The sequence below is a fragment of the Acomys minous genome, assembly GCF_964271855.1.
Source record: "Acomys minous genome assembly, chromosome: 5".
Classification (NCBI taxonomy): domain Eukaryota; kingdom Metazoa; phylum Chordata; class Mammalia; order Rodentia; family Muridae; genus Acomys; species Acomys minous.
Window position 1 is genome coordinate 24291038 of NC_140494.1, and position 25159 is coordinate 24316196.

Genomic DNA, 25159 nt, shown 5'->3' on the forward strand with positions numbered 1-25159 from the left:
AGTGGGGCAGAGATAACTTTCGCTTCACTCTGCCTTCTGGCCTCATGTCCTCTGTGCTAGCATAGTCAGTGCATTCACAGTTCCTGGATAGCAAAATTCCTAAGCTTCTCAGCAGTTATTCAGGAAAGTGTCATTGCTCGTGAAGTGAGACTGGAGTAAAACGTTATCATGTCTTGGGGAAATACAGAAAATGTACTTCTATATGAAGCTGAAATCACCAAACAGCATTCTGTTAATGAATGCAATTGCATCTCAGGGATATCTTTGAGGGGGGAAAAAAAGACCTATTTAGAGGAATGAGCAAAGGATGATGAGGTGAACGTAGATGTTTATCTCGAATTCTGTGGGAGCCATTAGCTGCCTGCAGCATTAACAGCAATTTATTTGTCTCAGTTCAAGCACAAAGCATTGCTGGAAATGAAAAAAAATACCTGTTTGTCACCATCATAGTACTAGGACTTATAGGACGAATGCTGACTGGCTATTCTTATGAACTAGAGAGAAAAGAAAGAAAAAGAATTTGTTTTCAAAAGTCTCTACATGATGGGCATAGTGGTACATACATGAATCCCAGCATTTGAGAGACTGAGACAGGAGAATCATGAATTAAAAGCCAGCCTGTGCTACATGAGAAGATCTTTTAAAGAGCTCCCAGAAGAAGTAGAGTAAATGAAAATTCCCCTTGAGGCTCTTTAGAAAGAAAGAAAGAAAGAAAGAAAGAAAGAAAGAAAGAAAGAAAGAAAGAAAGAAAGAAAGAAAGAAAAAGAAAAAGAGAGGATCTCTTTGTGTTCCTGGCTGTTCTGGAACACACTACATAGGCCAGGCTGGCACTGAACACAAGCACTGCCAAGCCAAGCATTTAAGATGCTTTTCTTGCTGTAGTTGGGCCCAATGTGCTTGCCTGAACCCTCTTAGCTATATCTTTGAATCTGAATCTGCTTCAAAGGAGCTATAAGCATTTTCCCTGAAAGTTAGGTCAGGGTTTCTTCAACTTTTCCTACTCATGACCCTTTTTGTTTTGTTTTGTTTTGTTTTGTTTTGTTTTGTTTTGTTTTGTTTTGTTTTTTGAGACAGGGTCTCTCTGTATAGCCCTGGCTGTCCTGGACTCACTTTGCAGACCAGGCTGGCCTCGAACTCACAGTGATCTGCCTGGCTCTGCCTCCCAAGTGCTGGGATTAAAGGCATGCACCCCACTGCCCAGCTCTCATGACCCCTTTTTACCTGGGAAGCTTTCAGCCTGCCTGGGTTTGTAGACATATAAAATAAGCACATAAATAAAACAGTCATAGATTGTAAATCTACAATCCAGGTACATAGATATGTTCTAACAATGATGTGAAGAAATAGTGAATGTATGTTTTATGTAATTAAGTCATTAAGTTCCTGTAATAGCAGAAAATTGTGTGTGTGTCCAGTAAAAACACTGCTATTCATAACATACAATAGTCTTGCATCTGATGTTGCGGGCAGCATTCGCTGGCACTGCAGGCATGATGCACAGGGCCAGGATTACAGTAATGTTACATGATGTAACATGAACAAGAAACATCTTAGGTTCGTTATATGTTTGATCTTGAAATAATTCTTGGTTGTTGTGTATTCAGAAACCTTTTACTGTGGTCAACTTTTTCAACCCCTGCTCCCCACTGAATTAAGATATACGATCCCATATTGGGCTGTGAACCACAGTTTAAGAAACTGTTGTAGAATAAATAAGTAAATAAATAAATAAATACAAAAGAAACTGTTGTAGATCCGTGGAAATAAAGAATGTTGCTTGCATGAGAAACGTTGATGTACAGGAAAGTAATTGTTTCTGTGCCCTGTAGGTGGCGCCATCTCCAACATGTACGCCATGCTTATTGCCCGCTACAAGATGTTTCCAGAAGTCAAAGAGAAAGGGATGGCTGCAGTGCCCAGGCTGATCGCCTTCACATCAGAGCATGTATGTGTTTATGTGTTCATAAGCCCAGTTGAATGAACAACACCCGGAAATGCTTTGTCTACCGGTGTTCACTTCCTAGGAGACACTTCTTGAGAGAATGAGGGGAGAGCTGACTAAGCTAAGCTGTCCACTGGGGTATCTTCCTTGTCCCTGAAATGCAGGGACACCTCAAAGATAAAGCAGAATCTTTACCTTTTATTTTAAAGAGTTATTTTCAATTATATGTGCATCTGTGTGTGGCTATGTGAACGTGTATGCTGGTGCTCACAGAGGCCAGAGGCCTCCCTGGCACGGGAGTTACAGGCAGCTGTGAACGCCAACTGGCATGTATGGAAAGCACTCTGCAAGAGCAGTACCTGGCTCTCTAACCACTGAGCCATCCGGCTCCCGTTCTCCATGTCTCTGTAATGCTGTGTGTTGGGGGACAGGAGCAAGAGAAGAGGCAGTGTGATCGTCAACTCTTCCGAGTGACCGACGCAGTGCTGTATCTAATCCATACGCTACAAAGCCCTGTTGATGGTCTCTTTCTGACTAAAGCCGCAGCTGTGGTGTTTAGCACAAACCAGCTTAGGGGAGGATTTATTCTCCCTCCTGGTTTCAGGCGGTTCAGTCCATTGTAGTGAGAAGACCTGGTGGAGCAGAGCAGTTCCCACCGTGGTGGGCCAGAAAGCAGAGACTGAGCAAGATTTCCCTTTCCCTGTTTTCACTCTGTGCCCCCCACTTTAGGATGGGTCTTGCTCCCCTCAGTTGATCATCTCCAGAAACACTCTCATGGGCGTTCCTAGAAGTGCTCTGCACCTCCTAGGTCATCCTAAATCTAGTCAGACCATCAGTGAGGACCGGGTATCACAAGTCCCATAAAGAAATGACATATAGTAAGTCGGTCGCTTCTATCTCATCTTTGAGTCAGATCTCTGCCAAGCACTGGCACCTGCCTACCACTACAGTGCTAGCCAGACAGAGGCTAAGAACTCTGCTCTTCCTTGCTTTATAACATGGCATAGAGCTTCATGAGCCTCCTGTTACCCTTCAAAGCACACACGCTACCCCTACTACTGCCATGTAGGCAGGAAAGTAATGCTACAATCTGGTCACATAACAAGCAGCTTTAACCTATCCGAGGATGAGCTTTGGCTTTCTCTCTCACCTAGCAGTGCCCAGCAGCAAAGGAGCCACACAGCAGCAGCCTATGCAACACCGTAGGCCCAGGCCCTGCTAACACAGGCCTCATGATCTGACCTACATCAGGAGATAACTTTTATTTACTTTTTGCTTCTGTATGGATAAGACAAGCACGATGATTCTTCTTCCTATTTCCCTGGGGTGGGTAGAGGTCCCTAAATAGTCAAATATTTCCATAAGCTCCACATCAACACGCCCAGATGTTTTCCTATTAGATGTTCTTCCCTTTGGCTAAGCTTGGCTCAGCATCAAGCTGCCCTGTGCTCTCAGTCAGGTGTCTTTACGAGCTCTTGAGCTTCACACTTGGCAAAAAGTCAACTTAGCCTGATCCAGGAAGCTCAGACCACGTGCTCTGAGGCTACTTTGCTATACTGTCCGCTCTGTGTATCATAAACCCTGAAGCCCATTCCGTCATTTCTAAGAGAAAGAAAGGCAACTCGGCTGTTTATATCTCGATGGACATAATTAAAAATGATCATTTAAATTATGAGCCTTACCTAGAACACCAATTGGCTTGTACACTTTCTATTTTGACACACGAATTTTTTTTTTAATGTATGATATATCTGGTTACTCTTTGACAGTCTAAAAGTACTTCAATAAGTAATGAGAATAGTCTTATTTGGTTTTCACCATCTTATGGGCTGGTAGAATGCACCCAGAGGAACTGGTGCAGAGCCACGCAGGGCCTATGCACACTGCCTCAGTCCCTCTGAGTTCGTGTGAGCGCTGCTTTGTTGATTTAGAGGGCCTTGTTTCCTTGGCGTCCTCCATCCCCTCTGGCTCTTACACTCTTTCCACCTCATCTTCCAGTATTCCCTGAGCCCTGAAGGGGGGATTTGATGGAGACGTTCCATTTAGGGATGAGTATTCCAAGGCTTCTCACTTCGTAATGTCCGGCTGTGAGTCTCTGTGTTCGTTCCCATCTGCAGCAGGAGGAGGCTCCTCTGATGATGCTTGATCCAGGAACCGATTTATGAGAATATCAGCGAGTTACTAGGAATCATTTTATTGCTACTTAAAAAAAAAAAAAAGAACAGTAGTATTTGGTTTTACCCTAGGTCCCTGAACTATTAGCCTCAGGTCCTTGGTCACTCAAGTAGTGATGGGTAGATCAGAGTGCTTACAGCTGAGTTGTTTGTTACGTTTCTCCTTTGCTAGTGGCATCTTCCTTACCAAAGATATAGGAACGCAAGGGTAAAGGTTCCATGTAGGCACCCTCTTGACTTCTCCGTGTTTCAGTGAGTTGTGTAGGTGTTGTAAACTTAGTGGCTGTACTTTCCATAATCACATTTCTGGCTCGAGGTTTTTTTCTTAATTAGAAGGTAATACGAGTGCATTACTCCTTGCCTGTGCCTGGAATAAACCACTGGGTCTTCTAATCCAGGCTAGAGGGACATTTAGAGAAAGTGTCCCAGCATCTGCCATTCAGCCAGGCCATTTTAGATAGAGACAGATACTTACAAGTGAGTTCTGCTCTTGAAGCCCCAGACAGAGAACTCACCTGACTCCCATCTCTAGTTCCTTTGTGGCTGCTTCATCATTTCCTGTAGCTCCCCTGGCTTTAGAGTCGGGGTACATATTCCCTATGTAGTGTTAGATTTCATCGTCATTGTTTGCACCTGCTCCTGAAATAGCTCCACAAGGTCTGAAGAAATAAAATCATCACGTGCTCCCTAAACCCCCCTTTCTCCAGTCTAAATACATCCAGTTCTTCCAGTGGGATTTTTCCCGTAAGGAAGCAAAAGGAGTTGCTGTGTTAGCGTGGGAAGGACAGGGCAGGGCAGGAGGCTGCAGTGTCTTTCTTTTGTTCTCTGAGTGGTTTTACCAGCCCTACTGACAGGACTGAGATGAGAGCCCCAGAAAACCCTTGCCTGGTTCTGGGGCACAAGAATCTCTACGTGTGTATACAGGTAACCTTCTAAAACAGCAATCTTGCTTTGTAGAGGGGAAATCCATACTCCAGAGATGAGAGGAGCTTTGTCCTGGGTCACACAGGCAATGTCGCAGAGGTAGATCTTCAGTCCCTATTCCTCTGCCACCCAGTTCTGTTATTTCAACTGCTGGATTGGGAAACTGAAAGTCATTCTGTACCTGGAAACTCTCAAACTACTTGTAGTGTCTTGTCTCAAGTGATATTTTCCTCATCTGGCTAGTGTAGTGCTAATAATTTCCTAATGTACGCAACCAGATCAAGTCACTGCTCTTTTATTCTGGGTGCTGATTTTGTCATCTGCAGTGCTTAAAGCCATTGTCCTAGTTAGGGTTTCTGTTGCTGTGATGAAACCCCATGACCAAAAGCAAGTTGGGGAGGAAAGGGTTTTCCACAGCACTATTCCTCAATGAAGGAAGGTAGGACAGGAACTCAAACCGTGAAGGAACCTGGAAGCAAGAGATGATGCAGAGGCCATGGAGGGGTGTTGCATGCTGGTTTGCATCTCATGGTTTGCTCAGCCTGCTTTCTTATAGAACCCAAGACCATTAACCCAGGGTGACACCACCAATAATGAACTGGGCCTTTCCAATCAATCACGAATTAAGAAAATGCCCTACTGGCTTGCCAACAGCCAGTGTTATGGGGGTGTTTTCTCAACTAACGCTCCCTCCTCTCCAGTGACTCCAGCTGGTGTCATGTTGACATGAAACTATCCAGCGCAGCCATGGAGATGAAAGTAATGTTTAGCAACTCCATAGCCCATCACATACAACTGGAAACTCCACACACTGGTGGGGCGGGGAGTCATCCTTTGTTTCTTACATGACATCGCCCCCTCCGCCACCCTGTGCCACCCCTGCCACCTAGCCTACCTTCCTTTTTTTCAGAGACCAGTGCAGACTGGAACTTCATCTAGCTGATAAGTGGGACAAGCTATTACATTTTTCTCTGTGTTCAAATGAACTTCTTTCTCGAAACACTTGGATAGGATTAAACTAAACAAATAGCATGAAAAGCAAGTGAGTCTGTGAGCTGTGTAGCAAGGGTAGTAGTGAGGCCATGAGCAAAAAGTTCTAAGACAATCTCCCTGCAAGATATAGCATCACAAGATCACGACACTGGAAGGGCCACACAGCCTATTTATTCCACAGTCACCTTCTGCTGAATCATCGCCTCCCCCAAGTCTTCTATGAAAGAAAAGCTTGACAGAAAGTAGTCTAATGAGCTCTGGGTAAGTTCTTAAAAGCTGATAAAGAAAGAGCTAAAAATCCCAGCTCAGATCTCATCCGTCACTCTGAACCTCCGAAATCCCACACTTTGAGTTGTATTATTTCACATTTCTTTTTTTTTTTTCTTCATGTGACTTAAGCTCTTCCAGAAATAGCTTCCATGAAACAGCGCGATGTCACTGAGGAAAAATCACCTCAGTAAGAGAGAGAGGGATCTTTTAGGCAAATTGGTAGAAGATATTCGCTCTACTTTTCACAGATCAATTATTGCATGTGCCCATGTTTCTAGAATGGGTCATCAGACACCTGCTCTGGCCTCTTGTGGGAACTGGGAGGTGACTCTCCAAAGTACAGTAGAAAAGAGTTTACAGTTTTTATATATGGCATTATGAAGGGCATCAGTTCCCAAAGTAGTTCTCCTTAAGTAACAACAGAAATACAAAAAGTTTTTTTTTAATGTTCCACACAACATGGATAAGGGAGACTCTCATGAAATGCAATGGCACGCACTGGGCGCCAGTTCAACTTCAATACACCTGATCTCCTTCTGCATTTGCACCTCACTTAAGATGTTTTACTTATTTAATCACTTTACAGACTGATCCCAGTCCCTTCCCCTCTCTCCTCCCTTTCCATTTTCTTCTTCTTCCTCTTCCACTTCCTCCTCCTCCTTCTTCTTAATCTTCCTCCTCCTCCTTTTCCTCTTCCTCTCCTTCCTCTTCCTCCTCCTCTTTTTCTTCTCCCCCTCCTTTTTCTTCTTCTTAATCTTCTTCCTCCTCTTCCTCTTCTTAGTCTTCTTTCTCCTCTTCCTCCTCCTCCTCCTCCTCCTCCTCCTCTTCTTCTTCTTCTTCTTCTTCTTCTTCCCAGAGAAGGGGAGGCCCCAAGGTGTAACAACCCACCCTGGCACCTCAAGTCACAGCAGGAGTAAGCGCATCCTCTAGCACTGAGGCCTGACAAGGCAGCCCAGTGAGGGGAAAGGGATCCAAAGGCAGATGACAGAGTCCTGTACCTCTTTTTCATTTCACTCTCTTGTTGCTTTCTCTTCAGGATTTCTCCTGACGGGGAACTTAAAAAGCCCTGTCTAGGTGCACATGACTCTAAACCACAATCTATGTCTCCTGGAGGCATTTTTATAGCAATGACTAATAAGGGATTAGGGCAATGTGGCATAATCCCTGAGCTATGAATTCTTTACTTCTTCCTTCCTCCTTCTCTCTCCTCCCCTTCCCTTCCTTCCTCTGCCCTTCTTTCAACTTCTCTTCCCTTCCCTTCCCTTCTCTCTTCTTCCCTTCTCCCAACTCCCCTCCTCTCTCTTTCCCTTCCCTCCCATTTCTTCCCTCCCCTTCCCTCCCTTCCTTCCCCTTCCCTACTCTCCTGTGTTGCTTTCTTGAGGGAGATAGTAGCAAGAGACCAATGTGGGAGCCTAAAGAGCATATGTTGTTGTCATGAGAAAAGTCTGGAGGGAAGCCATCTTTCTTAAAACTCAAGAAGCTGCATCCCACAGCAGGTGGGGGACCAGATTAGAAGTGCCAGGATAGGTGTATCTTAGCCTCCTTATAGGCATTAGTTCGGGTGAGTGGCCTCATTTCCTATTCCTCTGTAAAATGAACAACTACCCACATAGTTGTAGGAAAGATGAAGTAGGCTGATAAATATATGGGAAAGGTAGAGCCCAGCCACCTGACCCTTCATGGGACTCCAGAGATGACAGGCAGCATTGCTGCTGTAGCCAGACACCCAGTGGCATCCCTTGTGTAAAAACAGCTGAAGCCATCCAGGTGAGATAGATGCAGCAGAGAGAGAGGTGAGATGAGGATATGTCTGGGGTGTGTTCATTCTTTAAAACAGGTACAGTTCCTCACCTCCAGGAACAAAGCGATGACCAGCATTTACACTGCTAGAAGAGTTTAAATTCTCTATTGCTATAAGTATCATTTTTCAGATTTCCTTACAACTCCATATGACATACATTTATTTTAAGAAATCTAGTAAGTTGTCATTAATTTTACTTAAAGATTTCAAAATTCCACTTGAGAGACCTGAGGATGTCATCACACTGGGTAAGAGTATGTGAGAAAAAAAGACGATGATTTGTTAGCGCCCACTGAGGGCTGTGTGTTCCATAAGTGCTTCATATACTGTATTTACAGTTCTCACAATCTCACACTAGCCCCAGTGAGGACAGATCTATCGCACCTCAGTGAAGGTAAACCAAAGGGTATATGGGAGGCATTTGCAGGAGGGTACTGAGGGTCACTGAGGAGTATGGGGCCGCTTAAAGCTTGAGACATAGTCAAAGAGGCAGATTCTAGTTCATTTATAGATTTGCCTTCTAGATCTAGTTGTTGGAAATCCCCAATCAGTTAAGATGTGAGAGATGCATCAGTGAAAAAGTGTCAATCCCAAAGATACCCAGTAGTTCTTGAAGCCGGAAGGGAGGGCATTTGATGGGAAGTCTGAAGAGCTGGGTGCTGATGAGATTCCCAAAGCACTGTGTCATTCCTCTTTCCTCTGAAGTCTATGGGTTGTTTCTCCTTCGCCAAGCAAGATGGTCAGGGTAGAAGGGCTGGTGGCTATCTCCAGCTTGGAAAGGACCCATTCCAAGCTTCTGGCCTGGGTAACCAGAAAAGCCTCTGGGTTTGCTTTTAGACTGGACCTTGTCCATTCAGTCCTTTGTGATCTGCTAGGCACCAAACTCACACCTCAACACTAGTATTTGTGACTAGATAGCCTAAACAGTAAATGGTGAACATTCTGCTGGATTTAGTCTCTGAGCATCTGGCCAACAATGTCTATAAACATTTATCAACCATATACAAAATCTGTCCCTATACAGTTCCTTTGTCAGACAGCGAACTAGTTAGCACTCATTGTAATTTCATATGGCAGTAAGTGGCTGTCTTACAGAGTAGGTATAAAAGGTCTCCCTGTTTAGCTGATACAGAGACCTCCGTGGAATGAGGGATAGATACACATAATTATCAGAAGGACAATTGAATGGTAAGTGCTGAAGTCCTGGAAGATGGGACAGTAAGCAAAGGCCATGGGTAAATATAAGTTTAGCAAGCTCAGTGATGACCAGAATGGCCAAACCACCAACTAGAGAACGGAGGGATGCGAGAAGAGAAGAGATGGCTGAGTACTCAGGGCTATCTAAATTCTCTTTGTTTCCTCCAAGACTAATAATAACAAGGGCTGTGATCCGGAAGTGGTTTGTCTCAGAGCTGCCTGCCATTCCACTTGTTTTCCTCCCGTCACCAAAAGAGGGTGAAGCTTGCTGTCCCTACTAGCAGTGAAGGAGCACAGGCTGGAGGGATGGCACAGTCAGTAGTGTTTGCCATGCAAACGTGAGGGCTTGGATTTGAACTGCCCCCCACCCCACCCCAAGAACCCATGTAATAAAGCCAGGCACGGCCATGTGCACTCATAATCCCCATGCTGGAGAAACAGAGACAGGAAAGATTCTGGGGCTTATCAGCCAGGGCAGCCCAGAGCCAACCACCCAGCTCCAGTTCTGTGAGAGACTCTGTCCCAAAAATAAGGTGGAGATTGATTGAAGAGGACACTCAAGGTTGACCAGGTGCATATGCACAAATGTGCGCATGCACACACAGAGAGAGAGAGAGAGACAGAGAGAGAGAGAAGGAGGGAGGGAGGGAGGGAGGGAGAGAGAGAGAGAGAAGGGTGAGTCTTTATTTTATCTCCCTGTTCTCACTTTCCCTGTTGTACTCTTTGCCCACATCTTCCTTTCCACTTGTACTCTGCCTTCCTTATTTTCTCTCACTTGTACATATGTATTTGACAATTAAAGCTAGGATCTACACATGAGAGAGAACATTTTCTGGTTCCGAGCCTGGGTAACCTCACTTAAAATACTGTTTTCCAGCTCCATCCATTTTCTTAGAATTTTCATGATTTCATTTTTCATTATTCCTTAATACAACAAAGCTGTTGTGTATACGCACCACGTTTTCACTACCCATCCATCACTTGATGGACATCTGCACTGATTCCATTTCCTGGCTATTGTGAAGAGGGCTGCAGTGAGCACAGATAAGCGCCTGTCTCTGGAGTGCCCTGTGGGTAACTGCCCAGGAGTGGTATAGCTGGGTCATGTGACAACTCTATGTTTAGTTTTTTAAGAAGCCTCTACATTGAATGCCACAGTGACCACACTACTTTACTCTCCTACAAGCAATGTATAAGGGTTCCTCTTTTCCCAGACATCCGTGTGAGGAGTACACCAGTATTTGTTGTCATTTGCTTTCTTGATTGTAGTCATTCTAACTGAGGTGAATTAGAATCCAAAAGTAGTTTACATTTGCATTTCTCTAATTGCTAGAGATGTTATGAATATTTAAAAATACATATTTGCTACTTGTGTTTCTTTTTTTTTTTGATAACTGTTCAGATTATTAGCCCATTTGTGGCTTGGCAGCTGGGGTTCTGAGGTGTTTAATTTCTGCTATTCTTTATATACCCTCGATACTAGCCCCTTGTCTGCGGTAGAGCTGACAAAGATCTTTCTCCATCCTACAGGCTGTCAGCTCGTTCTGCTGCTGGTTTCAGCTTTTCATTTTATGAAGTCTCGTTTGTCAGTTTGGGGGGGCCTGCTTTCTGTGCTAGTGTGGCTCAGAAACTGTCTCCTGTAACTTTGTCCCGAAATGTCCTCCTCTGGCATTTTTCAATATTTCTTTGTTAAAAATACAGAAATGAAACTTTCCATCAAACTGGAACCTTGGTTTAGTTTAAAATAAAAATCAGGTGTGTTTTAATACCTGTTACTCATGAATGGAAATATGACGTAGCTACCGAGCTCTGTCAAAGCTTGATTACATTTTCCAAATCAAAAAAGAGCAGAGGAGTGTGCCCAGTGATGAACAAGAGAATAGTGTACTAATTAATCCTCATTCCAAATTTGCTCATAATTTGACTTTCTGAAGCCAGCCAGAAAGAATCCTGTATCCTTCCCGGCCCCATGTTGGGACAGCTATTCATTCCTTCATGAACACCGCCTGTTACTGTGCTTTTGACAAGTGTTCTTTAAGTGCTCCCTGGACACTTTTTTCCCCAGAATCCTCAGCATCCCGGAAGGAGACTGGCTTTTAGATGCTAGCCTCCTCTGTTTTATTCACAAATGGTTCTATTACCAGAGACTAAGGATTAAAAACGGTTGTCAAATGTTGTCCCGTACATAGAAAGGCATGCCATGCACCTCGCCGATGCTGTTTCTTCCTTATTAAATGTCTTTGTGACTCTGAATTTCCTTCCTGTCCATGGATGCCTTACTGTTTGTAGATACCACTTAGCTAAAAGCCTCTGCTCTTTTTCCTGAAATATAAATAGTACTTGGTGCCTAATTTTCTTTTTTCATGCCTCGCATCACCTTTGTTCCCCATCTTTAAGCTCTCTATTGGGGCATGTGGGTTTCCTTAAATCCGCAGCATTTTTACAGCAATCAATTATCCTTCGTAATTACTCCTCAATTACAGATCCCTGGTCTTTCTCATTAAAGACCAGACAAGCATGCGCCTCTCGTGGGCAGGTGCAGCAGATCTCTTTCTTAGCTGCAATTTGCCAACCTGCAGAGCACATTCGTTGAGGGGCACAGTTTGAGGTATCTGTGCTTTTTCAGGCACAGCAGCTGGCCTCTCTGCTCTGAGCCCTCCTGGCAATAAGAGGCTGCTCACTGCTTCCCTCTGAGCTTCTACTCTGGGTTCCCTAGTCTCTGCCAAATACAAAGAACATTGGTTTGTGGCCGAAGAGGGTGGAGGAGGAACAGGTATCCCTCACATGCTCAAAATCCCTGGCCTGACTGAACAATCTCTCTCCTAGCTCCCAGATATCTTAGTAACAGCTACACTGAGATTTTTAAGACTCATCCCTTTGGTGTGTCCCCTTTATTGGTTGATGTTATTTGTTTCTGTTACAAGTGTGATTTCCTGCTTTATTAGACAGTCTCCCTAAAAATATACATGTGAAGAGTTTCTGCACTGCCTACTTAAAATTTCGGATGAGTGGAGACTGGGCATTTGAGGAGAGCATGCCTCTTTCAGAGGCACAATTTAAAATTCCACTCAGCAGCCTTTGGAGATGTAAATTGAGGGAGCTGCTCTCCTTTTGGACAGCTTAATGATCTGTAGTTAATAGTAAGAGGCTGATGGGCAGATGCAGTACAGCTGGGCTTAGGTTTGGTCTCCTCAGCTCTTCAAATGCTATAGTGATTACAGTCGCCAAAAATCCAGGCAGGAAGCGAAAGTGTAGAGTGGGCAGCTGGTTGTCAGTATGACCCACCTGCCTGGCCACAGACACATCGCACCTCCTATCCCTTCAGAGGAAGAGTGCTGAGCTCAGGGACAACTTCTCTCTCTACTTGAATGCCTACAATGTCACTAAATTTGTCCAAAGCTAGGTATAGTTTCTTGAAAGTAGACAAGGAAGAATAGGAGGAGGAAGATCTTAAGATGTGTGTGAAGTGGGGGAGGGGGAATAGAAAGCATGTGATGTGAAAACAGAAGGGGACCACGGGAGGAGGACAGAAAGCCAGCCAGAGAGGAACAGAGGATGGGAGAGAGGGCCAGAAGAGATGAATCAAGGGAAACCACTATGTATGGAAATGCCACAGTGAAACTCTTTACTTTGCTGATTTTAAAAGATCAGAAGGACGGAAGGATGGAAAAAAGGAAGGAACCTAACCTCTGAATTGTAAGTCTGAGAGTCATATAGCTCAGCATTACTGGAGTGTTTGCGGAAAGATGGTTCAGGGTTGGGGGAATGGTTCAGTGGGTAAAAGATACCGAGTTCTGAGCCCACAGAACCCACATGCAAACTAGATGTTCACAGTGTCTGCAATTCCAGTATGTCCCTCCTGGGAGATGGAAGACGTAAACATGAGAGCAGTAGCCAGAGCAAGGGGGACAGAGTTCGCCTGGCTTATGTTTGAGGGGGTAGGGGTGGGGAAGGGAAGCACAAGGTGTTAGGAGACTGTCCTCCCAAGCCAGAAAAACACATGTTGGCTGAGGCAATAGAACCACTTGAAACCAGAGCCAGCATTGGCCTGGGCAGCACAGAAAGAACCTGTTTCCAAACCAAGCAGAAATCATAAGCCTTGGTAAAGATGCAACCTTTGTGCACTGTTGGTAGGAGTGTAAAAATGCCACAGTAGCTGTAGAGGGTAGCATGGCAGTTTCTCAGAAGTTAAAATCGTATTAGCCATATGGTCCAGTAGTTCTGCTTCTAGGTATTTACCTTACACGGCTGAAAGAAGAAGCATCTTTACACTTGTGTTTCTAGTAGAACTATCCACAATATCCAAAGGTAGAAGTAACCCGGAGTGTCCGTGGCAAGATGAGATAAAGAAAATGTAGTGAATGCTATGCCCCAAACAGTCCAATTGACAGAGACAGAGAACAGGATGGAAGCTGTCAGGGGTGAGGAAAGAGAGAATGAGGAGTTACTGTTTAGTGAAGAGTTTTGGTTTTACACATGAAAGAGTTCTGAGAAATAGGTGGTGGTAATTGGTGCACAACAGTGTGGAAATAGTTAAGAGCGCAGAAATGGTTATTTCTCAGAGATGGTCAACACGCTATTCAAGTTATACAGGTATACAAGTCACCACAGTATTTTAAAAACCGTGAGTGATTATCTAGCTGTGACCCCTTCGAACTCAAGCTATAACTGTGGGTGCAATAGTGGCATGGGTGTTATGGGGGGGTAAACAGCTGGTTTCCAATGGGCTTTAAGGAATGCTCCACAGAAGGAAATGCATGCCTGGCATCTGACCAAAAACCCAGGGTTATGAAGCTCATCGGCTCCAGAGGTAAACCTATTACTATTTATTATTTTGCTAAGTTGACACAATATCAGACTGCCCCCCAATGTCCTATCGTTATAGAGTATTGTAGCTCTCAGACCCCCATCAGAGAAAGTTCTTTGTTCAGAAAATGTTGGTTAACACAAAAACTCAAAACTAGTCCAAGTACAGAGATTAAACATCTGTGCAGTACGGTACCATCTATGTCACACCCCACCCCTCCCCACAAGCCTTATCATGGAAGAGGGGATAGAAATGTCATACGGGCCAGAGGTCAGGGAGGACCAAGTGGAAATAATGTCTTTTGGACATGATAGGACCACTGCACTTATGAACTTACAGCAGCTGCATTTGCCTGCACAAGGCAAAGCCAATCTACGCTCTATAACAGAGTGTGGAGGGACTCACAGACCCCTTCTCTAGCTAAGGATATATTGAGAACAATGGCTGCTGTGGAAGGAAGGCTGGCTTGTCTTTAAGAGCATACATGGTAGGTAAACTGTGCTGTAGTGAATGGCTCCACCCTCACGAATAAGTAGGTAGCACAAACACAACTTAGTGGGTTATACAGAAAGAGGAGGAAGGGGAGGAGGAGCGGGGAGGAGGAGGAGGAGGAAGAAGAAGAAGAAGACACCATGAAGTTGGAAAGGGTAGATTTGGGAAGAGACAGGGCAGAAGTGGCGGCAAATGTAGTGAAAATACATTGTACATGTATATGAAATTCTCAAAGAATTAATTAAAATAGCATATTGTTTTAAGACGTATAATAACTAGGAGGGCTAGAGAGATATCTGAGAGGTGAAGAACACTGCCTGCTCTTCTGAAGGACTTTGACATTCAGTTCAGCACCCACGTGGCTGCTCACAATTGTCTGTAACTCCATCATTGGCCCTCTTCTGGCCTCTGTGAGCACTGGGCACCCGCATGGTACACAGACATACATGTAGGCAAGACACACATAAAATAGAAATAAATTAATTAAAATATAAAAACCACATACGTAATAACTAAAAGAACAAAAACCTGTATGAGTGAGTGGGTTACCCCCTGAGAAGTCCAGGCATGAAAGCAGCAAAAGGAGAACAAGAAGGTGGAAAGACAGCAGAGAGATAAGATGTGCTCTTCATAGAGAACTAATCATAAATGTGCTTTTTTTTTTCTTAACAGAGCCACTTTTCTCTCAAGAAGGGGGCTGCAGCCTTAGGGATCGGAACAGACAGCGTGATCCTGATTAAATGTGATGAGAGGTGAGCAATGAACCCTCAACCCCGTCGGTTAGCAATTTAGAAATTCCCCCACAGGTACCTCTGTGCAAAGAGGAGCTGACTGTTGGGTACCAGTGCCATTGCCGGCCGCACAGTTCCTTTGGAGCACAGGCCTGCTTGCATACTCCAGATGTTGTTCCTCGAAAGCACGGAGCCTTTCACAATTCCTGGATGGACCAGAACCTTTGTTGAATCAATCAAAAACGTCTGCACTAGCCGCTGTACAGGGACATTTATCACTTGGGCACATTAGCAGCGGGAGAGTGGAGCACTGGTTGATGCTCAGTCAGCACCTAGCAGCATGGGTTATGTAAACTTACTGAAGTAAATGATGCCTCATCAGCTCAACAGCTTTGGGCAGCAGAGGAAAGTCATTTCTAATTGGTACCCAGACTTTATAGCTTTTGAGGAAATGGGTGAGATACCATTGTGGGGAGAGCAGGGAAAAGCATCTTTAGGCTATCCATGTGAAGTACAAGCTGACTGATAAATCTGGAACTTAGGAAAAATCAAAGCCAATCTTATAAAGGATCGGGTAAGAAGTCTCACTGAATTAAAAGGAAGCAGTTCACTCAGCTATCGATTGGTCTAAAGGTGTTTATCAGACAGCTGCACCCTGACTGCCACCATGTCACCAGGCTCTGGACATCTCATCTCAGTACTCAGACAGCAGGATGTGTAGGTGGAAAGATGCTGTGGATCAGAAGGGGACTGTTGTATGGTTGGATTTTTCGGTGTAGCGTATATTGTGGGTGCAGTAGTGGGTTTGCCCTTCTTTTTCAACAAAGGTTAACAATTAGAGAGAACTATTCTAGTGACGGAAGTCAGAAGACAGACCCACAGCCACATTTGGAGGGAGACCCTCACAGCTATCCTACCTTGGCTGACACTCATGGGGACTGGCTTTGGTGGTCTGTTTAAAGCAAAACTCAGTCCTTAGTTGAACCCATAAAGGAGAGAAACTGCACATATTTTATTTAAGTTTTCATTTGATTAGACTGTGCTCTCCTGCATCGAAAAATCAAAAAGCATTCTAAATTTATATGTACTCCAATAAAAGTAGAGTAAGAAAAGGCAATATAAATCTTTGGTTCATCGTTTGTACTTTAATAGAAATTACCGTAACTGAAAATTATGTTTATATGTAAAAATGAATTGCAACCAAAGGAGTGAGGTGTAAAGTAAGTCCTTTACCCACAAACCCAAATTTAAGAGTTTTCCTTCCTTGCTGGTAAAAGTTTTAATATTCTCAGTGATAGGGTTGCTAAATTTTTATTCATGTGTCATTGGGTCTAATCTTTTTCTCAAAGTTGGTACAATCTCATTTAGAAGCAATAGTCACAGATTTTTGAATTAGTGGAATCCAAATCAGTAGCATGTTCATGTGTCTTAAGGACATAGAAGCACATTAATACTTAGGGGGAAATATGTGTGGGGGAAAAAAGCTGCATAATTCAGTTAGAATAAGCCCCTGAAAAAAAAAGATGTTTCTCAAAGACTTGGTCAAAGAAGAGGAAAGGAAATGTGTGTTGTATGAATGATGAGTTAGAAGGGTATGAAGTTAATGTGTGGTCAACATGTGCCCTGTGAGTGACTTTTTGGCTGCAGTTCAGTGGCAGGCATGATGCCCGTGGTTACAGACAGTACAAATGCCAGGAAACAAGCAGCAGTTGATGAAGAACGGAAGAACTGCTAGAGGGGGGGAGTCACACGTTGGTTCATACACACCTAAAGGTGCCTCTGGAGGAAGAATGCTGGGAGTCAGATGGATAAAGAGGAAAGGGAAAAAATGTTTCACACAGGGACCAGAGCACATTCCAAACCTGAGTCAGGGTGTGGTCACAATGTCCTTGTCAGGAAGGAGCTCGTGAGCTGACGTCACTGAAGTGTCCTGAGCGGGGAAGCAACGTTACAGCTCTGTTTTCAGGAGCATCTTAAAGCGGGGTGGCGTGTGGGCTGGAGGCTGGAAGTTGGTGGCTATGGGAGTAATGTGAATAGGGCGTGGCAGCCAGCGGGAAGACGAGTGCAGGAGTGCCATCCAGGCTGAGCGTCGAGGATGGATGCCGGACTCCGGCTTCTCAGCTCAGGTGCTTCAGTGCTGTTCTCTGAGGTGAGGTGCTCTGGCTAAGGGAGGAGCTGTGGAGATGTAGAGATGTTGAGTGTAGAAGACATCAAGGGAGAGTGACAAGTGGTGGTTGGACAGGTGAGCTCGGGAGACGAAAGAAGTCATGTAGCAATGGGCCTAGGAAGGAACCCAGGAAAGAAATGGTCAAGAGAGGAGATCCAGAGTGGCCAGAGCAGAATGGGGACAGGCAGGGGTGGGGGGTGAGGCTGTAGATTCAACGGCCATGAGAGTTTCCAGAGGCAGAAGCTGGTTAACAGTGTCAGCTCTGCCTCCAGCCAAGGCGAGTGACTAGCTGCCCGTTGATATAGCACTACAATTAGGAGAGAGCTGATTAGGCTGTCTGAGCTGCTTCAGTGGAGGAGGAAAGGCAGCAGGCAGTTTATGGGGTTGACACTGAGTGGTAGGTGTGGAAAGGAAGAAAACACCATAAACTACATGTCTGTGTCCTAAAGGGTGAGCCTAGAAATGCCGATGCTAGGAAAGCTGAGGCCATGGCTGTCATTGGTTTTGTGTGTGTGTGTGCCTTTTAGTATTGATAGGTCAAAAGCAGGAGAGAAGTGTGGAGCCCATGATGATTTGAGCATGATTGCTTTACTTTTTCAATTTTTAGCTAATAAAAATGTCAAGTTTTTAACATTTATTATGTAAAGTAATAGGCACTACAGAAACCATAACTACCAATGATGATCTTTTTTCTCAAAGTTGTTATAATCTGATCTGAAAACAATATATAATAATTAAAATCAACCACTCAGAAATATTCCATAATAGCAATAATAATTTATTTTTATATTAAAATTACTTTTAAAGTGTGTGTACATGTATGCATGTCTGAATCCGTGAGCTTGGTGTGTGTGTGTGTGTGTGTGTGTGTGTGTGTGTGTGTGTGTGTGTTTATATATGTGTAAGCAGATGCATGTTGAAGCCAGAGGAAAACCTGATTTGTTATTTTCCTCAGACATTGCTCACCTGTTTTTGAGACAAATCTCTCATGGGCCAGGAACTCACTGGTTAATCTAGGCTAGCTGAGCCCTACCACCACCACCATCATCGACACCACCACCATCACCACCACCATCACCATCACCACCACCATCACCACCATCACCATCACCATCACCACCACCATCACCACCATCACCATCACCACCACCATCACCATCACCACCATCACCATCACCACCACCACCACCATCATCACCATCATCACCATCATCACCATCATCATCCCCATGACCATTACCACCAACACCACCATGACCACCAGCTGGCACTCTAGTTAAACAGTTCTTCACTCTCCTTTAGCATGGAGCCTTGCTTCTGCTGTCCTTTGCCTTTTGTGAGATGATCTGTTTTCTTCTCTGTTTTAATTTCCTTCCTTCTCTCACACACTGATGCTCAGGCTGGCCTTCCTGCCCATGTGCTGGGATTGCTTGAGAACACCTGACCCTATATCTGAAGAGCTTGATCATTTATTTGGATTATCTGATTCTTCTCGTAATTCAATTCCAGGGATGTGTCTGGAGTAGGACTTCCAGAGAAGCATGTTTTCTCCTGAGCATTGCCTCATAAGGTTGGGCTCATTGTTAGTGACGTCAACTATAAACATCACAGAACAACTGTACTCTCTTGGCAGTGCGTGCATGACTGAAGAGGTTGTGATGGGTCCTGCAGCATTCAGCCTCTAGTTAGTTGAGCGTCCATTTCTAATTCTTATCTGAATTGTTTTTGATGGTTGCAAAATTGTCCCTTTCTAATTCCATCCTTTCGTGCTTATTTGTCTAACCCTACATTCAACGGGAGGGGAGAGGGAGGCCTGTGTTTTTGTATCTTCTCTTTCTCTCTCTTCCTTTATCACCCGCATGGACTTGTGGGTACTTCCAGAAACTGATGCCCTCCGTGACCATCTCCCACTCACTCTCTCCCCTCTCTTCCATGTCTCCATCTCTTTTTTTCTCTTCCCTTCAGAATTCCCTTTCTGTTATCTCAATTGCTAGTAATTTGCTGTGGCTGTATAGGAGATAACTCTGTGACAGAGACATGCAATACCTGGAGGGCACAGTGGTAGAAGGGGGGTGACTAGCCGCACCCAGTGCAGGCAGCAAGGATTCTATTAAGCTACTCTGGCTACTGTTCTTAGAACACAGATTAACTACTAATGTTTAGTACACATTTTTGCTGTTTTAAAAACACTCACCCAGCCTTTAAGAGCACAGCTCCCTATGCTTGCTAGGGTGCCACACTTTGTCATACAATTTACTAAAACAACTGAAACTGTACATAATCTGGGGTCTTTAAACTCTTTTGTTAAATTAACTGAACTGTGGCCAGTGCTACCACTGAGAGTGCTAATGAGTTCCTTCAGGCCCTGGGGGAGCACCTGAGAGCACAATAACAGGGCAGACTATGCCAGAGACATGGTTATCACAGAGCAGAGCTGGGAAGCCCAAGCATCCAGTTTCCTCTGAGTTTCTATGCAGAGAATTCGGGGAACTTGTGATGTCCTGTTTGAGGAACTAATGAAAGAGTTAACAACGGAGACCCATTGCTGCTGTACGTACTTGATCTCAGAGTGGTACACTGCCTCACATGTACCCTTACCAACACAGTGTACTATGGTATGTTGACACACAGGCAACAATTTAAAACAATATGGTGAAGTGTCCTTTCTCATTTTGCTTATAACATATTCAGAGATGCTACATCTAAGGTCACATGGCTGGTCAGTGAAGAGTCAGGACTCGGACTCAAAAGAGAACTACTCACTTTCACCAGTTAAGAAAACTACTTTCTCTCACGAGCATCATTATTACAATCAAATGCACAGCACCACCTTAACTGCATTGTGTGCACATTTCATCATAAATGAAAGGTGCCAATCTGCCCATCAGACAACAGCTGCTCACCACCTTCTCCCCGTGCCTGCCAACCACTGTTTATTTTTATTGTATATTCTTTACGAGTTTGATAGAAGTTTCTATCACGCTCAGTCCCCACTCATGAAAGCATGATCACACAGTGACTTTTGGTGAGAAGTCTTAGCATAATGTCCTCAAAGTCTGTCTGCTTATACCTTTTCAGAGGTAAATAATATCCCATTGTATCCATGTGTACCACATTTATTGATCCATTTTCAGGTTGAGTTATAGAACTCCATTAGCTCCTTGGTTAGATTTATCCCTAAGTATTTTATTCTTTTTCTTCTATTGAAATGAATTATTTTCTTACTTTCTCCTTTGGATAGACCATTGGTGGCATCTAGGATGACACCAATATTTTCTCCCGTGTGCATTTTGGTGTCCAGCAACCTCCCTGAATTCAATTACTGTTTCTAAGCAACGTTTTGGTGGAGTTTTTAGTTTTCCTTACATCCGATCATGTCGTCTAGAAGCAGAATCTTTACTTTCTAACACACTTGGCTGTGTCTTGCTACTTTTCCTTGCCTGCTGTCTCTGGTTAGGGCTTAGGGTGCGAGGCTTATGAGGAGTGACAAGTCATGCCACTCCTGTATTGTTTCTGACCTTAAGCTTCCAATTATTCAGGACTGAATACCATGAGCTACTCATATATGGCCTCAAGTGCCTTTACATACACTTTCTCTATACCTGATTCATTGGGCGTTTTTTATCATTGAAGGGATGTTGACTTCTGTCAGATGCTGCTCCTGCAGTCATGGAGGTGGGGATGGTTTTGTCTTTCAGTCTCTTGATATATGTGATATATGTGTATGTTGGCTCATCCTGTACGACAAGGATACATCAGATTTGGCTGCGGTGTCGGGTGCTTTTGAAATATTGCTGTGTTGCGCTTCCTGGTTTCCTGGAAGAGTCTTTCGTCTGTTATTACCCTGCAGGCTTCTTTTCTTGTACTGTGTTTTCCTTATTTTCATATCAAAGTAATTCTTGCAGAAAGAGTTTAGAATAATAGTTCTCCCCTTAATGCAGAAGACTGTAGAGAGTGTTCGTTAAACCTCAATTTAAATGTTTAATAAAATTCACTAGTAAAGACAGTAGGTGCTGAGGCAGGTTTTCATGGTAAATGTTTTTATTGCTGATTCAATCTCTTTACTTGTTAATGCTTGGAATTTCCATTACTTAAGAAGAATGTTTGCAAGAAGAAATTAAATAGTGTTATTATTCTTAAGTTTAATGGACAAGTATCTAGGGTACTACATTTTCATACAATACTGACATTTACTTTGAGATAGATGATTTTAATTGTGTCACAGAAGTGCCCTAGTTTTCTTAAATTACCAGGAATTTCTTTTTTCTCCACTCACCTCCTCTGCTTCCTCCCTCCTCCTCTTCTTCCTCCTCCTCCCCCTTCCTCCCCTTCTGGAATAGATATTGCTGATTGTTAAAAATGCCTTTCATAGCTAGATGTGTCCGCACATGCCTGTAATACCAACACTTGGGAAACTGAGGCAGAAGTATCTGGAGGCCAACATAGTGAAGCCCTCTCTAAAGGAAAAAAAAAAGCCTGCATATCTTGTAGGCAGGGTGAATTTTGGGTCGAATTTTTTGTGGGTGGTGTTGGTGTTCCCCTCCCTCTACTAGGAGACTTGTCTAGTTAGAGGTGTCCTCTTCAGTCTCTGTGGCCTCTGCTACTACGAATCTCTACTAGAGTCTCTTTCATATCCCCCTGAGAACCTACCCTGGCTTAGGCCTCCAGAATCATTCATTTTTAATATTCTATCAAAGCCACTTTTACTTTCTTCTGACCTCACATGTTATTTAGAATAGCCAAGCATGGTTTAGTACATTGTATTGTATCCTAGGCAGAACTTTGTGTTTTGTATTTTGTAGTGTTTATGTTTCCCACACCATTTAGTCCTCATAGAAAACCCACAAGGCAAGCACTACTATTTTATAAATCAATACAAGGAAAACTTATCTCTTCTAATACCGCTAATAAGCCTTGAATCTTGGATAGAATCTAATTCTTCCATCTTCAGCTGTCTCTTCCTTATCCACCAAGTAAGCCATGATGATTCTCTTGCCTTGCTGGCAGGGAGATCAGGCATCATGTGAGCAAGCATAACGTGGTGAATGCTTCTAAGCTCGGCCATTCATTACTGCTGCCGGAGGTGCTGCAACATTGGTAACAATTTTTTAAAATATATTTTATTAATTTATTCATATTACATCTCAATTGTTATCCCATCCCTTGTATCCTCCCATTCCTCCCTCCCTCCTATTTTCCCCTTTACTCCTCTCCCCTATGAATGTCACTGTGTGGGACCTCCTCTCTCTGTATATGCTCATAGGGTATCAAGTCTCTTCTTGGTAGCCTGCTATCCTTCCTCTGAGTAACGCCAGGCCTCCCCATCCAGGGGATATGGTCAAATACGGGGCACTAGATTTCGTATGAGTCCTCTTTCTGTGCATGAATGCGCCGGACAAAGCCATGCCCATTTCCTAATAACTTAAGAAAGCCTGGTAGGAACTTTTCAGTTTCTGAAGAGCTATAGGCAAGGTCAGGCAGTAACGCAGCACCTTCTCTGTGTCCATCTAGAAGCCTATCTGGAGACGCACCCTCTCTATGAATGAATTCTGTGTACAGATACACCCTCTCCACTTATGAGCTCCACGGAGGAAGACAGTGTTTGCCTTTGGGTCCATGGGTATGCAGGGATGAACCACAGCCCACAGTCCAGGATATCTTACTACAAAGATGTTCCTAACTGACTAGCATCTTTCCATAATTTTACCTAGGCAACTTTGTATCTGAAACTACAGTGTGACTTTTTTTTTTTTTAAAAAAACTACCAATCGTCGTACCACACCCTCAGCTTGATTCAGCTGCCCTCCCCCAGCGGTCAGTGCCTTCCACCACACTAATGGTGCACACCATTGACTATTGTGAGGTTACTGGATGCTGGATGTGTAAATGTGAAAGGCATTTCTACTATAGTGATCTTGGAAGGCCAGGCATAGAGAGGATACAGAGCCTCTTATGTGCTATGGAGTGCTCATCTGGAAAGGCTAGAAACCAGACAGGCAGCTACAAATCCTCAGAAAGGCTGCTGGTGGTCACCCAGTGCTCTCTGCCCCGCAGCATATGGGCAGGCAGAGGGTGTCTGCTACATCTGGAGTCCCTTCTGCTTGTTGCCTGAACCATGGATCATATGAAAAGCTGGCTCATTACTTTATTTCAATGCTACCCAGGCTGAGTGTACATTGCTAAAGCACTTTTTCTGTACGTGTGAACCTGGGTCTACCTGCATCATAATCGCGTGGGTAGGTGTCCTATAGATTTCTCTCTCTCTAATGTTTCTCTCCCATGTTAGCATGGGGGAAGCCCTGCAGTGAGTCCAGGACAGCCAAAGCTACATAGAGAAACCCTGTCTCAAAAAAACCAAAGCAAAAAGCAAAAACAAAACTCCTGTTCTGTCACCTTGTACCCCAGATCACAAAATGATATCTGCACATTGTGCATGCTCATTAATATTAGTCCAATAACTTAATTCTTCAACTCTATATTGACCTCCTGAATCAAAATTCTTGAGATTGAACCCAAGGAACTCCCATTTTAAAGTAGTATTTGAGTGATTGTTTTTAGGCATGCTAAATATTAGGCATTGGTGTCCCAAAGTGATCCAGTGAATTCTAAGATCAAAAAATGCAAAGGTCATTACACCAGCTTTGTACAGGCAACCACACTGTTGAGATATCATGGGTATATAGTCCCTGTCGTGTCTAGGGGCCACTGTCTATCAACAGGTGGCCTGAGCCTCTGGCCCTTATGAGTGCTCTGCCTCCTCTTCTGAGATTCTCCTGGATCCTTGGGTGTAGGGGTTGCACTGTAGCTGGAGTTGGGCATCCCACTGTCACCTAGTCTCTGCATTTTGTCCAGTTGTAGATCTCGGCATTAATTCCATCTATAGCAAAAAGAAACTTCTTTGATGAGGGTGGTGGGTACATGTACGTCTGAGAAACACTAAATGGGCTCATTGGACTGTATACACATGTGTCCAAGAAAGGATCTTGAATTTGGGATGATGGGAAACAACACAGGAAGAGTTAGAGGAGGGAGGGAAGAAGTGACATAAATATAGTGCTCACAAATGAAGTTCTCAAAACAAAATAAAATTAATTTTAAAAAAGGTTAATAAGTCTTGTTTCCACAACCCCATACTGTCTCTCCGATGAGACATTTTTGGACATTCTTGTATTCCACTATGGAAATGTAACCGGAAGTGAACTCGGCATTCACTGCTGTTTCCCAGGCTTTGGGTACTAAGCCTGATTCCTGAAAGCAGAATGTTATCATTAAAGAATGGAACCTTTCCTCGGTTTTCTTCAGGGATGCGGCCACTGGAAGACTATCTATCCGTGTCCCAGTGGTGTTCCCACACCCACTCACACACAGCCAGCCCCCACAAAGTGGACTCAGTGGGTCAGAAAAAAATAGAAGAGCCAGTGAAGTTGGAAAGGAAACATGGTGATGGTGAAGAGAGCAGAATTGGAGGAGAGATAGTGAAGGGCAAATTTAATCAAAACACAATAAATGTGTGTATAAAATCCTCAATTAAAAAAAATCTAACCTTTCAAATAGCCTTACTAAGAGCCTAGCAGTCCCTTTAAGTCTGTTCTGGAAGCCTTATGTTTTTTGTTTTGGTTTGGTTTTTTGCTATAACCCATGACCTTTTGGCAGCCTCTGTG

General features: G+C 43.9%; 1 protein-coding gene across 1 annotated transcript in view; it reads left to right on the forward strand.

The window, feature by feature from the left end:
* The window catches only part of GAD2 (glutamate decarboxylase 2), a 62076-nt gene that overhangs the window by 10839 nt on the left and 26078 nt on the right, over positions 1 to 25159 (forward strand). Inside the window, exons 7-8 of the mRNA XM_084781811.1 lie at positions 1830 to 1945; positions 15273 to 15352. Coding sequence (XP_084637937.1) covers positions 1830 to 1945; positions 15273 to 15352 — 196 coding nt within the window. The remainder of the gene's footprint in view (positions 1 to 1829; positions 1946 to 15272; positions 15353 to 25159) is intronic.